The sequence below is a fragment of the Limulus polyphemus genome, unplaced genomic scaffold, assembly GCF_000517525.1.
Source record: "Limulus polyphemus unplaced genomic scaffold, Limulus_polyphemus-2.1.2 Scaffold1564, whole genome shotgun sequence".
In the NCBI taxonomy this organism is placed as follows: Eukaryota; Metazoa; Arthropoda; class Merostomata; order Xiphosura; family Limulidae; genus Limulus; species Limulus polyphemus.
In genome coordinates this window covers 182,916-202,160 of record NW_013667174.1, presented here as the reverse complement: position 1 = coordinate 202,160, position 19,245 = coordinate 182,916, and the positions used below count along the sequence as shown (strand labels likewise).

At 36.1% G+C, this 19,245-nt stretch overlaps 1 protein-coding gene across 2 annotated transcripts in view; it reads left to right on the top strand.

The window, feature by feature from the left end:
• Nucleotides 1-19,245, top strand: part of LOC106464120 (outer dense fiber protein 2-like) — a 98,296-nt gene that overhangs the window by 31,199 nt on the left and 47,852 nt on the right. For both annotated transcript variants that reach the window (XR_002611642.1, XM_013924233.2), the window contains exons 6-9: nt 726-852; nt 1,343-1,489; nt 12,288-12,365; nt 18,684-18,800. Coding sequence is in view for 1 of the 2 variants with exons in the window: in XM_013924233.2 (XP_013779687.2) it covers nt 726-852; nt 1,343-1,489; nt 12,288-12,365; nt 18,684-18,800 (469 nt within the window). In the remaining variant the exon portion in view is untranslated. The remainder of the gene's footprint in view (nt 1-725; nt 853-1,342; nt 1,490-12,287; nt 12,366-18,683; nt 18,801-19,245) is intronic.

Genomic DNA, 19,245 nt, shown 5'->3' with positions numbered 1-19,245 from the left:
ATTGGAAACCAGATTCACAGAACACAATAAAAACCGTCCCATGTTTTCCACCATTGGAACTCAAAAAGCCATAGTATATTTATTAAAAATTTTAAACAAAGAACCAAACACAAACAAACGAAAAATCAAGGAATCCATCTTAATTTAACAAAACAACCCTACTCTAAACCAACACCTTGGAATGCCAAGATATCTCTTCTAAGTCCTGCAACAGTATCCGGTCATATGACCTCTTTGTTCCATACTGTATATATATATCTGTGTCAGTGTAAACTACTTGTACCTGATGATGACAAAACCTTGTCAAAACATTGTACATTTGCTGTTATGTTAAACTTACATTAAAGTTTTTCTTCATTACCCATTCAAGCCATCTCCAAGCATTATAGTGTACTGATATATTAACTTAATGGTCAAAGAGTAAACATTATGTAAGACATTTATTATTTAAAACAATTTTTTGTCCTTTTTAATTTATATAAATAATATAAATCCTTAACATTCACTACTTTAATTTTTCTGCTATGATTATGATGATTATAAAATTCAGTATTGCAGAGAAAAAGTATTTTTTTAAATTTGAATTGAAACAATGTAGTAATAAATATTTATTCCAAAAACAAAAATTGACATACGAGTGACCTCACATTATTCTAATTTTTCTTAAAGTTGTAACAACAGTAGGAAAGCTTATTCACTTATTGTTTGTGATGATAACCTAATAGTGAGACTGAAAGGAAGTTACCAGAACCACAAGACCTTTATACCAAAGTTGCTGATGTTGAGAAGCAGATGAAAAGCTCAGCTGCGACTACAGCTGAATTGGAAAAAAATATGAAGAGTTGGATACCAGTAAGCATGAGCTTTTCTTTAAATGTTCTAATTTTGAATTAGTTTTTTAAATAGCTTTAAATTAATTACAGTCTGTAAAGTACATGCAATAAAAGTTTTTTGGTGTTCTGTTTTAGCCTAAGTATCCAATACAGTTGTATGAAAAATAAAACATCATGTACACTTTTCCTTACAATATTGAATAGTTTATTTGCTATATTTATTTTGATCTTTATACCTTTTACAGCTTCAAGAATTTTATATTGTAGGATTTAAGAATCTACAAATTCCAGTGGGTTTTTTCATTTCCTGATTAATAACACTGAAATCTCGTTTGTTTGTGTCATATTTAAATAAGCAGAATCATTGCATCTTCAGTTTATTTCCACAACTATCAATCGTGCTTTCAGTATATTAGTATATATATCTCAGCTGCAATTTTATATTTTCTTTTATTTGAAAATGTAACTGTTAGTTTGAGGTTTTGGAAATGATGCATTATAATTTACAGGGAATGAAAGAAGACAGTTGGTGGCAGAAGTGGATGCTTTCTCAGCATGAACAACAACAAGATCTTTTCAGAAAATTATTGGATTCACTGCAATCAATGAAAATAGGTGAAAGAAACCAATCTAAAAAGGAAGAACTAAACATTAACGTGAGTGATATATGTTTTGTACAACATAGTTGTGCAGAGAGAGATTTCACATTAAAACTTCTTGTGGCTTAGTGCCAGGCTGTGTGTCTCATTTAGAGTATGTTATAAAACATTAAAAATCTCTCAAGGGGAGAATGTCATGTTGTGAGTATTTAAGCTACAGATATAATACATTACTTTCAGGTTTATGCTTTCTTGTTAAGCTTAAATATACTGTTAATATGCTGCTTTCAGATGCAGTATTTTCTCAGGGTGTGAGAAATTCTGAATTACATTTGTTAATTGAAAGTAATGTTTGCTTTATAATCAATAACTTCTATATTTGAAAGATAATAGTATCCAAAATTTTGCCAGCTGGCTATTCACTTGATAATGCAAATCACACAATAATTGGAGGGAGGATTAACTAATATAGAGTCTGACATATATTAAAGTCATAAACAGGCTTTAAAACATCAAATTACGTTGTATCCTAATGTTGTGTGGTAAAATAAGAAACTTACAACAGAAGATGAGGACAATAACAAATGGCATAATGTACCATAACATGTCAAAAAGAAAAATGAGTAATAAAACTTAATTATCAAAACCTGACCCTGACAATCCTATCTGTTTATCCCACGCCCAGTTTTCCCACATTTGTCTTACTCTTGTGGCTCTTGTCTACCATACACCTCCTTTCTGAGGCACTGAACCTATCTCTTGAGAGATGTTTGGGAGAATACCTTCTCTCTCCTTCCCTTCACATTGGCACAATTGTCCTCTCCACATTTCTATATCTCATCAGTCCAGACACTATTTTCAGTTTGTTCACCACAGGATTGTGTACCAGTTTCGTGCATTGTCCTTTGAATTTGAATCGGCTCTGTATGTGTTTTATCAGGTGATCAAAGCATTTGCCTGACTTATGCATGCTCAGGGGTTGTGCTTACACCACTACATGGATGACTGGCTTCTGTTAGCTCATTCCGAAGTAGGTTGGATTATCAAGTTAGGGAGGTCTTTCCTGTTACCTACCCAATATCTTGTCGATATTAGAGCTTTCAGTTCTCCACACCCTTGCTGCTTTCTATCTTATTGCTCATGGGGGTTCAGTCTCTTTCAGGATGCACTAATGGAAGCACTTATCCCCTTGGGTTGGGCACATATGCAGCCTTTTCAGTGAATGCTGTATGACCAGTGGAATCTTGCTTGGTATCCTTTGGATTCTCCCATTACCCTTCCTCCATCCCTCATTGACGACCTGCATTGGTAGTTGAACAAGGCCCACATGTTGTCAGATGTACCGCTTCCTTCTCCTCCTCCAGATTTGCATCACTTCACAGATACTTCTCTCCACAATTGGGGGGCATGGGTCAGTCATCAGGAGGCTTCTGGACAACATCCTGGATCTTCTGGCAGTACAACCTGCTTTGGATCACTTTCTTCCCTTTGTCTGGAATCGACTTGGCCTGATCCATTCCAATAATTCTACGGTGGGGGATTATATCAATCACCAAGAGCTCACCCATTCTCGTTCCCTTTGTGTTTGAACCTTGGATCTCATTTTTTGGGCCCACACTTTTGGGATACATCTTTTTGCATGTCATATTTCCAGGTGCTTTTAACATCATGGCAGAATGCCTTTCCAAACCAGGCAAAATTTATCCCATGGAGTGGTCTCTTGATCCTCATATTTTCCAGTGGCTATGCCTCCATTGGGGTACTCCTTAGATGGATGCATTTGCCACTTTCGTCAATTCCAAATTACTTTTATTTTGGTGTCCGGTTCCTCATCCACATGCCCTAGCTGTCGATGTGTTCAGCCAGGATTGGAACAGCCGATACCTCTATGTTTATTCTCCCATCCATCTTCTTCTCTGGGTGATGTCGATCATCCCTGCCACTCCATATCAGGTCTTTCTGATTGTTCCCTACTGGCTGGCACAACCCTGGTTTTCTCAACTACTTCAGCTCTGAACTACCCCTCTATTGCCTCTACTCCATCCCTATTAAGTCAGCGTCGGTCACCGGTATTTCATCTCAACCTTCCTACCCTCTGTCTTCATGCCTAGCATTTATCTGGTCCTTGGCAAGGAGATCTGGATTATCTAGGCAAATTGCTTCTTTTTCAGCACATTCCAATCGCCCTTCCCCAGTGGCTGTCTAACAACGTAAATGGACCATTTTTGACCAATGGTCTTTGAGCTTTGGTTTTCCCCCTCTCGACCCACCTTTCCTCTTCTTACAGATGTCCTCACTTGGCTGTTTGATCATGAGACTTCTGTCTCATCCATCGCTTGTTATCGAACAGTCTTATTTCACACCTTCCATTTTTTCCAGTACTGTTTTATGTTTACCTCCCCTACCCTCTCCCTTTTGTTGCATTCCTTCCAGATTTGTAGACCTCCTTGTCAAGTAGTCCTTCCAGATTGAGATGTCAATGTGATTCTTAATTGCCTTACTCTACCTCTGTTTGAACCTTTGGCCTCCTGCTTTTTTTCAGTTGTCCCTTGAGATTTATTTCATGCACTCTATACCATACCACATATGTTCTCCTTTATCTGGATCAATCTTTCCTTCCCAAAACTTCAGCAGCTCATGAGGGGAATTCAATTCTTCCTTCTCTCTCCCACCTTTATTCCCAGTCAGATCTAGATAGGCTTCTATGTTCTGTATGTGCTCTTCATTGTTACATTGCCCACACAGCTTCCTTCCAATGTTCTCATTTTTACTTTTTTCATTCTCTGGCAAAGTTCTTCAGTCCATGACCTTTCTCATTCCATCCTTATCAGTTGGGTTCAGTTTTTGATTCGATTGGCTTATTCATCTTTGTCTCCTTTTTCCCAAAATCTGTTACAGGTGTCTTTGCATCAGATCAGGCATTTTACCTTTTCCTTAGTGTCTCACTTCTGTCATCCATTGAAGGAAATTCTTCAGTCGGGCATGTGGACTACTCATATGTTCATCTCCCACTATCTTCATTGGGTGGCTATTTCTTCATCGTTAGGGTACTGTCTTCCACCTGTTGTCATCCTTCAAACTTTGGTGAGGCTGTGACTGGGTATGTTATATTTTTGATATACATTTTCCTTTTTTTTTTCCTTTAAGGATCCCGCTCTGTGGCAAGCACTGCCTGTCCAGGTATGCTTAATATATCTCAAATCTGCACTGTACCACCATGATGAAATCATACATAATATACAATATATCCATGGCCAATAATGCACAATGTTGAGATTGGGTATTCCACAAGATCACTAGTAAGTTTTTCCCTCACTATATATATTTGCTTCATTAATATGCCTGTTCCAGACTACACTAACCCCATGGACTTACATAAGTAAAGCAGAAGGAGATAGCTGCTCTTTCCTGCCATACCTTTAACTGAATAAATTTGGATGGTGTGCTTTTCAAAATTAGGTTTTCATTGTTACCTATTACACTGTCTCTGGTGTTGGCATTCCTCCGGACTCCGTGTGATGGGTCCCGAAGATTGATTTTGCATGCGGCTTCTATGCATTTCTTTCCGGAAGATAAAGTTGCTTATAATTTATGTATGCAATCCACTTCATGCAGTGAGACATGGAGGTTGCTATGGCACTCCAACCTTTGTGTAGTCCTATCTGGAGTTGATCTGTCACATTGCAGTTCACCTCTTCGATTGTGATCCCTTATTCTACCATCACATGGATGTCAGTTCTCAGTGACTGGTTTTTGATTAAGAGCAAGACCAGTCAACATAAGTCCTCATACGTGTTGCTTGTGTTTCCTCTTTCTCACTCAATTTGCCTCATGATCACCAACTCAGTGCAGTAGGCCCCAGAGGTTGATATTGCACCCAGCTTCTGTGCGGTTCTATCTGGAGGGTGAGGTGGTTATATTTTTTATCATTGGCTATCCACTTCTATGCAGTGGACCTGTAGAGTGCCATTGCACTCCAACTTCTGTGTGGTCCTATCTGGAGGATAAAGTTGAATGGAGTGACAGTTTCCTCTCTTGCACTCCACCTCAAGAAGTTTCGCAGCCCAAGGATAATGTTGCACAATGGGGTGCCAGTATGATTGAGTTTATGTTCTATGTCACTTGCCACATGGGCACATCTCTTATGACCATTGTTTGGTTGTTGGGTTCCTGGATGTATAGTTAGTTGTGGATTTGCACAAATGTCCATTTTTAAGATTGGTTTGCATAATATATACTTCTGTTCTACTGCACTTGAGATGAAGACAGTGTGGATCCTCCTCCTACCATGGATTGGAGATTATATTCCCAATACCGATCAGTTTTGGACTGGAGCTGACCTGCTTCATATGGTCTGTCACACCCTAACCACACTACACCTTGGAGCACATCCAATTTAGCTTTCACCCACATTACTGTCTGTAGATGTTTCTTCTACAGTCTTTCTTGGACAGGATTGAGATTATGATATACTGTGGTTTGGACTACAATCCAACCATTTTTCTCTACCTTTTTCTGCCTGTGAATGTGACACCTCTTTCCACACTGGGCACATAGTATACCTGGTACAGAAGTTGGGATCACAATTCAGGGGGGGGCTTCGGACACTTTCAAAGGATGCGTCCTTCTATCCTTCCACCTATCCAATGTGAATGTGGGATTCTAACTATGTATGTGACAGGTGGGTAACGTATTGTATCAGAAGTTATAATTTTCCTATACTGAAAATGTATTTCCTATAGGTACTCACCTCCCACCCTTCCTCCCCACTGAAAACCATTGCTTCTTTTTCTGCCTGAACTCAAAGTGATAGTTCAGTAGAATTGATTAGAAGGAGTCACAAGTGTCAGGAGGGTGTGTCGCACTCCTAGTGATGGAGGGTTGTTGTATGATGATTTACATGTGAGACATGATCGTGATGTACATGGGAGGGCAAGACTTGTGGCATGCAAAAAAAATTTTGCATATAGAGGGCAACACAGAAAGAGAATAGCTGTATATGTGAGAGAAGATAAGTACTTATCAGAAATACATTTTCAGTATATGAAAATTATAACTTCATAATTTTTTGTCTCAGGTTTTTTATTGTCTTAGTATATAAAGTAGAATAAGCTGCTTCGTATAATAGTATTATGAGTTAATATTAAGTGGGAAATGTGATGTGGAAACAAATTTAAAAAATAAGAAAACTAGGTAATATCTTTATGTAAATACTGTTGTATTTTAAAAACTCATATTTTATAAAACTGATTCTTTTTCTACACAATTCTAAACAATGAGACTGTTCCCAATCTCAAAATTACAATAAAATACAAATAACTTACTGTACAGGGTAAAAAAACAAAAACTGATGAGACTGGAATTAGTTTCTACACTCAACATGTTTCGAGGTATTTTACTGCATCATCCTCAGGAACAGTCTCATTTTTAGAATTATGTAAAGAAAAATAATTGTTTTATAAAATGTGAGTTTTTTAACATTAAACATTACACAAGCGCTAATGAATTTTAATACTGCTGTATTTATTTATGCAAGATTTCAACTGAGCTACTTTCTCTAGTTGAATTTGGTGAAGAACATTATCTACTGGTGGATATTGCAACTGTAAGATGGAGCAGAGATACTTCCGGATACTTGTGATCCAATTTTGTGGTTACCTGCCTAGAGAAAGAATGTGGATAATCAAAGCTATTTCATATTTTCAACTAGATTTGATGAAGCTACAACTTGTTAAGTCTCATCTTTATTTTCCATGTTTTAGTTTAACTAAGGTTGACGATGTGTTCTCTTTCTTCCAATTTACTTACATCTTCAATTAAAATATTAAGTTATTATACTTTATATTCAAATTCAGTCTTACTTTTTGTTTAATTTCAGTCATTTACCACAACATTAAATAATGAGCCAGCATGTGACATGTTATTCTGTTTTTTCTGGTCAATATAGTTTGTTTTTTGTTCATCTTTACAAGTTTTGCTTGTCTTATTTAATCTGTAACAAACCACTGCATTTTCCCTTCCAAACAATAGAGCTATGGGCCTGTCACTGTAGCAGTGATCAGATTATTGTGTGCATGGTCCATTCCAGATAATTGAATACTATAGCTTACATTGACTGGGATAAATTGTGGTACCTTTGACCATAATATAGTTATTGTGGAAGAGATAGATGATTTGTTTATCCAATTCCTCCGTATTATTTTTGTAATATGCTTTATGTGAGATACTGTTCAAGTGATGTCTGTTTGATCTTGGAAAACTTAGGGCAGAGAAGAGGAGAGCAAAACTAATCTGAGAGTGAAATCATAGGACCCTCATTTGACTCAGAGAAGTCTTCTGCTGAGTGAAGAGTATTTTCCACCACTTTGATAAGTATTCCAGAGTTTCATTCTCTTTACATTCACCTGACTGATAGCCTGGTACAGCCATAATCACTGATATTGTGATTTGTTCTTTATATATCATCTGAGCCCAAAGACATTGTAAGAAGTCACTATGTTCTGTGGGTGACAACCTCTCTTTGTATCTAGTCGGCTCACGCCAAGTCAGAGCATGTCTGTTTCTATTTACAGACCTCTGAACCCCTTTTGCAACTGACCAGTAGGTCATTCAAGGTCTTGTACATGGTTTTGCTCTTCACTTCTTGTCTCATCCTCCTCTCTGTTCCTTTTCATATTCCTTTCCCTCCTCCTACTAATCCTCAGATCTCGAGGCTGTGATTTCAAATCTTTTGAACAAAGAGAACCATCTAAAGGGCCCTTTGTCCCTCTCCAGGATTTTATTCTCATCCTTGTGTTGTTCCCCAAAATACCAGGGACTGATGTCCCATCATTGACCTTTCTTCTCAGAACCACTGTCTAATAGTTCCTCAGTTCAAAATGGAGGGATTTCTTCCTTTAGTCTTTTTCTCCTGAACTATGGATGACCAAGTTCATTGTCTTGGATGACTTTATACATATACCAATTGCTCCATCCTCCCAGATGTTTTCTTTCATTCAGTCACAAGGATCAGGTGTCCCTGTTTTGAGCTCTCCCCTTCAACATTGCTTTAGTCGCTTATGTAATCAATCAAGTCCTGTCCATCTGGAAAGGATTCAGCAGTTACTTCCTCCACTCTTCTTTGGGAAGCCTCTCATATGGGCTAGCTTGTCAAGCTTTCCAAGTCCATTTTAATTCCCACCCAGTATATTGTCCACCTGGGAGTTTTCCTCAACTCCCACACGAGGCAGGCTTAACCCTCTCCCTTTCACCTTCATGCCATGGCAATTTTGGTTTCAAGGGCACTTCTTCCTCATTTTCTTTCTGTGTGAGATCTGCTTCTCTAGAAACCCTGATCCCTCTCAGTGTACCCCCTCTCCCATCCAACCTGCATCTTTATTTCCTCTTGTGGAGTTGTTCTCGACACCACTACTCACTCTGGGATCTGGTCTCAAGATGAGTGTTCCCTACACACCAACATTCTGGAGAGGACTGCACCGTACCGAACTTGCCAACTTCTTCAGTCTCGGTTGCCCAGTCATCTTGTGATTATCTACTAGGACAACTCTACAGTTGCTTCTTACATCAACTGTCAAGGAGGCACTCTCACTCTGGACATTCTCTATTTGACCTATGATAATTATATTCACTTTACAGCAGGGCATTTCCTGGGTGTTCTGAATCTGGTGGCAGTTTTCATGTTTTGTCTGGACTGAATCCATCCCATAGAGTGGTCCATACATCTTTCAGTTTTCTGTTGATTGTGTTCTCATTTTAGGACTTCTCAGGTCAGTGCTTTTGTGACTCTCAATTCCAAACTTCCTCCTCTTTTTTGCCACCCTTTCCAGACTCAACCACTCTGGTTTTCAATGCCCTCAGCCAGGATTGGTTCAGTCATTTTCTTTATGACAACCCTTCTCTTCACCATCTTCCCTTGGTACTCTCTATCATTCAATACATTCCTCTGTGGTCCTGCTCCTACACTTGGCCTGCCATTTTACTTTCCCTTTTAGCCAGGGAGGTAATTTACACGAAATATATCAATTAATGACTATCAACAAATTGGGCAAAAGGTATTCCCTGCTTGAGAAGGATGAGGTCTTCTAGAGTTTGCTGCTTCACTAAGCAACTCCCTGTCTTGTGAAGTCACACCCCATGAGCTTTCTCTTTCTGTGGCTATTTGAGAAAAGAGCTCATCTTTGTAATTGATCAGCACCAGCCAATTTGCCATTTTCAATGTAGGATTCTAGTTCTTAGTTGTGCAGAGAGGTAAGCATATATCTGAAATATATTTTCCTTCCCTGAAAATGTATTTCAGATAGGTACTTACCTCTGCATCACCTTCTTACTCTTCCTACCCACTTCTGGTGCATTTTCTTTGCCCCATCAAGAATGAACCTATGATTATGTTCTAGGGCTCATGGAGATTATCATGCAAGGAGGTGGTGTTGCCCTACTTTTGGTGGAAGGCTACAGCATTATGACAATTATGTCATAGGCTGGCACAATATGCATAGACACGTGTAGGGGTGGGAATTTCTTCAGGGCTTGTATCATGAACAGGAAATTACACAACAGTTGAGAGAATTAAGTATCTATCTGAAATACATTTTGAGGTAAGGAAAATTTTAACGTTAATACTCAGATTTAGATTATTGTATAGGCTACTAACCATAAATGTGATTGGTATCCTATCGCACTGTCTTACCATAAGTACTTAACAAGAATGTTAAATGCATTGTATTTCCAAAGAAAATAAAAACTAAATGTTTACCTTAAAAGCACTTTGAGTAATATTTAAAAAAAAGGTTTTTACTAATATTGGGTTAATTTATTAAATTTATCAAAATTGACATTTGCTCTTTTTTGCTGTGTGTGCCATAAAGGTTAGTATGCCCGAACTATGAATCCAGTGGTTCATAGTTCATGTACCATTGCTGAAAGGATATTTTCTAGAGTTTGAGACAATGGCAGGGCTTGTATACATCATAGAGTTCTGGAAAAGTTTTGAAATTTTATTTTACCTTTTCAAGGCCTTGAAAAAGTGCTTAAAATCCAATAATTGTGACAGATATTGTTGAAAAATACTTAAATAATGAAGTGGGTAATTGAATAATGTAATATCAGTGTTTATCATGTGGGTATGAGAATAATTCCATGTAAAATATTATATTCATGAAATGTTTACAATGTATGTCTAAAAGTATTACTATGCTGTCTGATGGCATGTTCTTGAGCTAAAAATATCATATCATATAGATTTAATTGAGTTACATATTTTCCTTTTGACTTTACATGAGATGCCATGTATGTTGTGGTTTTTACAGTTTTTTTTTTCATTTTACCACTTAAAGTGCTTTATTATTATATGAAACTAGTAAATGTTTCATTCATAATCCTAGCATCATTCAACATTTTGTACAGGATGGCAGTGAATAGAATGATTGTTCAACATGCTTTGAGATCATCTATTTTGTTTTTTTTTTTAATTTTGTGGTCTGCATCAAAACTGAAACAGTTATTTAGGAGATGTAAGAGTGCTAGAAATAACACCATAATTGATTATCATAGTCTTTCCTAGCACAACATCAAAATATGAAAAACAGTAGCAAAATTTATTTTTATTAACAATATCATAGATTGACATACCTGTGTGAGACTGTTTGACAACAACTTTAAATTTATTATATGGCATTCAAACCAGAAGTTATGTTTCACGTTAAAAACAAGCAGTACCAAAATCAACTTACAATGAAAACAAATGGCACACGTATTGATTAGAATATTAAATATATCTAGTTTTATTATTTTTTATCATTATACTTCTGGAACTGGCTATTTTGCATTATTACCTTAGTGTATGGACTTACGAATAACCTAAATCTCCAAAACTGATTTACAGCCAAATTTATTGTTTACAGTTGTTGTACCAAACAGGTGAAACAATACATTCTTATCTTTAACATAAGAAAAGTATATTTAATTAACTATACTCATTATTTGGTTGATTTTTAGTTGTGATCAAAACTGTTAGCTTTCTTTGATTGGAAGTTAATATTAATTTATAATTACTTCTGAGTCCAAAAAGCAGCAACACTGTAGTCACATTACCACCAACAGTAATGTTCCCAAATAACAATTCATAAACTTAAGCTATAAAAGCTTCACAATGCACCTTTCTCTCTTATGTTAGCAACCATTAACAAACTGATCTTCGTACATTGTTTAAATTAAACTGTGTTGACAGTTGGATATCTAATTTGAAAAAATAGTACTAAGAGATATTTCCTCTTTAAGGGATCCACTAGACATGAGTTACGGATTACTTTTCACTTTATTTTGTATTTTCATATGTAACAAACCGTGCTTCCAAGATGGCATTGGAAATGGTGTTTGTGTTGATATCTATCGCATTTATTCTGAATTATGTATCATATACACTGAAGAAAAGTATTTAAAAAATTTATTTTCTGCGTATTTCAATGAGATAATACTGAAACACTAACTTAGATGCTAAATTTTGACACTGATTTTTCCATTCCTCCTTTAGCTAACTCACAGAGTAACATGATATATGTCTGATTTTTACTTGTTCTATTACAAAATTTCATATCATAAATGTAGTAAAGTTTTCTTTATATTATATATATATATATATACCATGCAACAAAGACTTATGATAACCATAGTAAAATTTGTGCATATCTTAATGTGAAAATACTATAGAGTTAATAATCTGTTATAGAATTACATTTATATTATTTTTCTTAAGTTTTGGTGACCTTTGAATACTATTAAAAATGTTTTATATGTCACTTTGGACATAAGTTAAACTTCTAGTCTCTATTTAAGTATGTAGACTTGAAAATTTATTCAGTTTCAGAACTTGAAAACACAGCTGGATGAGAAACAGGAACTTCTACAGGACATGAAAAATGAGCTAAAGAAAGTAAAGGTAAAGATGTTATTTCTTAGAAAAATTCCTTATGTTCATTGCAGTCTGAAATATTTTATGTTTATCCAAATGTATTTTTGTATTTTTTCTTCAGATGTTTGTTAAGGAATTGTATATTTAATAAAATATCATCATACATATGATTACCAAATAACAAGTCATCACAATGGTAACGATCACAAATTTCTGATTTTCTGTGATTAATATGCATATTTCACTAAATGTTAGAAAAAAATGTGTATTTATGAAGACACTTGCGAGTCTTTAGAGAGACTGCAAGAATGAGGTAGAGGATGCAATAATTTCTTGCAAAATAAAAAAACATACCTGTAAGAGAAATCACATTATACAAAGTACATTTACTACGTGATAACAAAGTGAAATGATATTCTTCCGATACAATACCCTACCTCCTCTCACATATTAGCTTTTCTTAATTTTGTGCTGCCCTCTATATATGCAATTATTTGCTCACTACTAGCTTTGAGGATCCCACCTACACTCACCTGTTCCTACATGCTATTATTGTGCTTTAACATGCAAATGAGCATGTGACAGCCCTCCACCAATAGGAGTGCAACACACCCTCCTAGCACAACTGACCCCCTTTATAATGATTGTTCAATCATCACTTCTCGATTTGGCATTCGTGACTAATGACGTGTTTTATTTTTGCTTGGGAACTTTTCAGATATAGGCATTTTTTTAATAGAAGTATCTATAAAGGCATTACTTTTTGCAGACGTATTTATTTGTAGATTTTTCGTTTTCAAACATTTTCTGCCCCTGCAAATTTTGTAGCCTTTTATTTCCATATGATTATTTCCCAGATGTGGGTATCTTCCATTTTGTCTTGTTCGTGCTAGACTAACAAGTGTCAGGTTTGTCTTTGTCTGTTGCAGACGTGGTGTCTTTTGTGCAGTGGGTAGTGAAATCTTTCATGCAGCCTGGACCTTCTTTTGTAACTGCAATACCTCTGCCTATGTTTTGAATTCATGACAGAAAGGATTTTGTCATTTTTTTCCCCACCATCGACCTTTGCCTAATCTTATACCCATGCTGTTTTGCATCTACCTAAGCCCTTTTTGTAATTTTGTGACAGTGTTTCTTGGGTATGTGTTACCTTTCTTTGACTCCTAATCTCTAGAGTCTTTTCTTCAGATTTGGGGGTCAGATCCTCTGTTTTTTTTTGTTTGTCTATCTTAGGCTTAATAATGCCAAAACATACCTCCACTGCTACTTATAGCTATTACTTAAATGCATTTAGACACAGGTTTCTCTACAGAAGTGCACAACAGTTAATGTCCTTAGTTTCAATTTTCGCATCACCTAGTGGCTTTCTGTGTAATTTATATTTAATAATTATTATAAAAAAAAATTGAAACTCCGTTTTCAGGCATGAATTCACAAGTTACTGTTTCCAGCACAGAGGCTAATCAGCTCTCTACTATTCCATCTCTGTTATCTAGTGTCTATCAAAGGGGGGGGGGGGGGGAGTCACTCACAGTGACCATGATCTGATTTGTTGTGAGATGGGGACATATATTCAGTCTAGGGTGTCTCTCCAGGGAGTTCTGAGGCTGCTTTTTCCAATGATTTGCAGAGTGTAGACCTTCGTTTCAAGGCTGTCAGAGAGTTATTCATCACAGGGGTGGTAGAGAGAGTCGATCCCATTTTTGGGGGATTTTATTCCCATTTATTTGTTGTGCCCAAGAAGATGGGAGATTGGCGGCCAATCATCAATCTTTCTCATCTCAATCAATTCTTAGATCCTCCCAGGTTCACAATGGAGTCCTTTCTCAACTTACATTGCCATTTTTCACCAGGTCTCTGTATGACCAAGTTCATATCTCCACATTCCCATAGCGAAGTCATCCTGTCGCTATCTATGTTTCATGCACAAGGGTCAGGTTCTGCAGTTCAGGGCTCTGCCCTTTGGCCTAGCACCTGCACCATATGTCTTCTGCAGAGTTGTACAAGCTTTTTTCATCACCTTCATGCTTGGGGCCTGTGCACACACCATTATATGGATGACTGGTTGCTTCTGGCACCATATTGTTAGTTGGTGGAACCACACACCCAGATTCTCCTTTCAGATGCCACCAAGGCTGGCTTTCTTATCAGAGCCGAGAAATCCATTCTCTTGCTGACTCAATATATTGTCTATCTGGGTGTCTTTTTCAACACTTAGCCAACTCTCCTTCTCCTACTGCACGCACAGGTGGTTCTCTTTATTTTGGGGATGTGGGCATCCCTTAAATCTCTGATTTCTTTGGCACAAGCACACATTTGGTCCCATCAGTGGTAGCTGCACAACCAATGGATCATTAACTGTGATCCTCTAGATCTTCCAGTCTCCTTAATCAGGAGCAACATCTTAGATCTCGAGTGATGGTTGGATCGGACCAACACTACCATTGGTGTTCCTATACAGCCCCCTTGTTCCGAGATTCGTCTCTTCACAGATGCCTCAGTTTAGGGATGGGATGTTTATATCAACAGTCAGGAATTCCAGGGTCTATGGATGGAAGACGAATCTTCCTTCCAAATCAATATTTTTGAATTTCTTGCTGTCCAACAAGCAATGGCTTAAGGTCTCGATCTATTGAAGGGGAAAATCATCATGATTCATTCTGACAATTCCACAGTAGTCTCTTACATTTTCCATCAAGGATGCACGCATTCTCGGGACCTTTGTTTTTGAACTTTGGATATTCTCTACTGGGCTCACTCCCATCATATCAACCTCCTGGCTTCCCATGTTCCAGGGGTGATGAACTTAATAGCAGATCACCTAGCTCGGCCCAACTGAATTGTCCTGACTGAATGGATGCTCCATCATGAGGTTTTCCGGTAGACTTGCTCTCAATTTGGGATTCCGATGATCGATGCATTCACCTCTCAGCTACAGGCATTTTGGTCCCAAATACCTCATCCTCGGGCTTTGGCGATAACTGGTCAGTCATGTTTGGACGGGATTGCACCTCTATGCCTCTTTCCCAATTCATCTGTTACCCAGAATCCTGGCTATGATTCGATCCACTACTTGTTGAGTACTGTTGGTAGCCCCAGATTGGCCAGTCCAACCATGGTTTCCTTTTCTACTATATCTTCAAGAGTTTCCCCCTCTGCCACTTCCTCTTTGGCCATGTCTGTAAGCAACCCCAATCCGACATTCTACACTTAGACATAAAACTTTCTAGGGAAACAAGTGAAATAAAACTGCACAATAAAGCCGATAATACTAGGAACATTTTCTTTTTACTGTTAGTATGGGATTCTAAAATCAAGAGTACTTTGTATCATCACAACTACACTTAATATATATTCTAATCTGTTGTTTATAAGGCCAAATCAGTACCAGAACATTTTAGAAATCTGTCTTCCAATATGATATAAGAAAATATGATCCAGAGCATATAGAAAATAACATTGTAAGTTGGGTGAAAACATAAAGATTCTTAGCACAATTGCACATTAACAGTACATAGAAGACCAATGCAAAAAGAAGAGGGAGTGAAATAGCATTGAAAAATAAAAATGACCAATTATGTAATTGTTTAGTTTGTTTGTAGCATCTGGTAAATCATTTTTGTTCAAACAAGGAGTAACTACTTTAAGAATTTCCAGCAAGATCATAAACCTTTCACTACTAGCCATAAAGAAAACAATGAATTTTACAAGTGCATACAATAAACTGAAATTATTTGGTCCTACTATTTATGAAGTGGACAACCTGAGGCAGAGGAAGAAACAGTTGTGAGTAAAGAGGAAGGAGACTATCAGGCCAAGGGAAAAAAAAAAAAGAACACCCACAGTCATATAAGAGAGACAAATATTTCTACTAGTCACCAAAAAACAAAGAAACTGAGGTTGCAGATAAAATCAAAATGAGACAATTAAAAATTAACTAAAGACAAAGCTCAAACATGTAAAAATCACACAGAAGGGAGAAAGGCACAAAAAACTCAAAAATACATCACTAACAAACAAACCAAATCTCTTAAACTAATAATTAAACAGTTGACCTTTCAATGAAACATATGCAGGAAGTCAGATTCTTAAAACAATTTTCAGGAAAATGGGTAATCAAATAACATTCACAAAAGACTCATCCAAAGAGTAAAGTAAATAACAGGAGGAAGAAATTGAACCCCGACTGAGTGATGAGTGAGGATGATTTAAAACTGCAATACAAGAGGCTGTTCTTGTAAATCTGTATTGATGTTGCAGGTACCAATCCTTTGGCCAGATCTGAAAAATACATGTAAGAGCTAAGGATTATTAAAGGGGTGTTGCTATCTAAACTTATAGGAGCCTCACCTGCAGTAACAAGAGCACAGATCCTTCAATGTAGAACCACTGGTAAAATTAAAAGATAAAATCCACAGCAATACCGTGAGGTTTTAAGAAATATAAATATGAAGAATCAGGTAAGTGGTGGGGCACAAATATCAAGCAGTAGGACTGCAACCAAATAATTTCATGCCCAACTTGAATTTAATGATCCCAGCCATGGCATTGGATTTACAGATTCCCGCCACACTGTGATCTTGATTAAGGGAAGTTTGTTGGAGTGTATTTTGTCAAAAGTTTGTCACCTTGCCTCTTCTCGTCATTACCATCGGAGTCATCGGCCTTGCTCTTCTCTTTGCCATGGAGCCCTTTAGACATTTCTACTCCATCTCGTGATGTCAAAATCACCTTAAAATATTACCTGTTCATTCTCTGTAATTGAAATTTCAATTGGTTACAACTCTAGCTAATAAAAATATCATAAGCGAGGCAAAGGGAGATGATAATGTCTCTGAACACCTCCGATTGGAAAAGTTTCTTTCCTTTAATACTAAATCCTTGTCATGGTAGTAGTAGTAGTAGTAGTAGTAGTAGTAGTAGTAGTAGTAGTAGCTTCACAACACCCATAACACAACATATAAAAAAGATCCAGAATATATTTAACACTAAGGCATGTTTCATGAAATTTTTTCAGTGTGATGTGAAATACCTAGTACACAAGAAAAGTCTATGCAGGACAACTTAATGCCCCAGAACTGCTACAAATATATAACAAAAATTACTGTTTTCAAATAAGTCAATATGTTCACAGAAATGAAACAGTAAAAATGTAGAAAAATAATTGGAAATTCATATAGTAAAATATTAGAAGTTCATTGTTGATATGCATAAATGAAGCCGCAAAATGAAGAGAATGATAGGATTGCTGTCGCGGTGATTATGGAATTTCAGGCAGTTCATAATTTTCATAGTGGCACTTCTTACTTGTAAAGGATGTTCTAATGACTGAATGAGAGTATGAATTATGTTATGGAAATAACATAAAGAAGGGTTTAAGATGACATTTTAATAAGATGTTAGTTACTGTGAAACAAAATTAACACCCAAATGCTCAACATTTTGTTTCTTGTGATCAAAATTTATTTGTTTAGATCAATAATTATCACAAAAGTAATGTAACAATCAATATTGTTACACTTAGTTTTGAAAGAGACAAGGAACAATGTTATGATGCATGTATGCATACATATGTTCTCTTTTATTGAGTAATAAAGTACCTATTACAATCTGTAAAGTTAAAATACATTAATGATTCTCATACGTGTGATAGATGTACGTCTTTTACATTATTGTAACATTATGCTCGTGGGTTATATTTAATAAATGCACTGGATTCTTCAGTGTAAAACATTACAAGGTTTATTATCAATAACCATCTTGTATGTAATCCTACAACAACAACAAAATAACAATAATGTACTATGTTCTAAACTCTATAACCTTTACATATGTTTAATAGGTGGTGCCAGCTCACCATTATTAACTGATACTAAAGTTGTATGTACGAACTGTATTTCTTTGATTGACAAATGCTTGTTTCCAGTGGTGAATATTGATCTGTATATTTACACATAAAAATTATAAATTTTTATTTCTTATGAAATGTAACTAGTAATAGAGGCAGCTTCTTTTAGTTACTAAGCTGGTCTGGTTATCTGATTTATTGATTTATTTTGTACACACACATTTTGTTATCCCATGCTTATTTAAACCAACCACAATATTCAATTGGTGCAAAAGTTGAACAGTTTTATTCTCATGTTTAGTTTTCAGTGTAAGATTGATTTCCTTTAGAACTCTTGTGCATGTTTTTCATCGGTGTATCTAACTAATATTGATTCTCTCTATTTCCACAATACCTCGTTGATTTTCTTCTCTTTGGATATTTTTTACTAACTTATCATTTAAAGTTTTTATTTTTTGCATCGTTTTGGCTATAATCTTGTTTTTCTTTGTTATCAGAGTAAAGTGGAAACTTTAGAATGTCAGAAACAGGCTTTAGAAAATGTGAAAAGTCATTTGCAAGGAGAACTGAGAAGCAAAGAGTCAGAGCTGGAAAGATTAAAAGTACACTTAAAAGTAAGTGTATAGAGTGGTTCACTCTATTTCGGGAAGTTTATAATGCATAATTTAAACTTTTCAACAACATGTTACAGTCGATAATTTTTATAGATGAGTCATTTAACTCTCAATATGGGCTCGGTCAATTTGACTGACCACGTGACCTTATTGTACTCATTTAAAATCTTTATAGATTTAATACTTCTAACTTTCAATATAATGTGTTTATCTTCACAAAATTTGGTAGTCTTTCAGTTAATATTACAAGTCTTTCACATACAAAAAATCAAATTTTTAGTGAAGTATTTTAAATAAAATAAATAAAGATTTGTCCATGAATATATTAAGTATTTGTTTTGAATAGTTTGTGTGCAAAGTAATTTTCATATTAAAATAAAAAAATCTCAAATTTCCTTTATGTTATCCCTAAGACCTCCTGAATGCATTTCAAACGTTTTTTTTC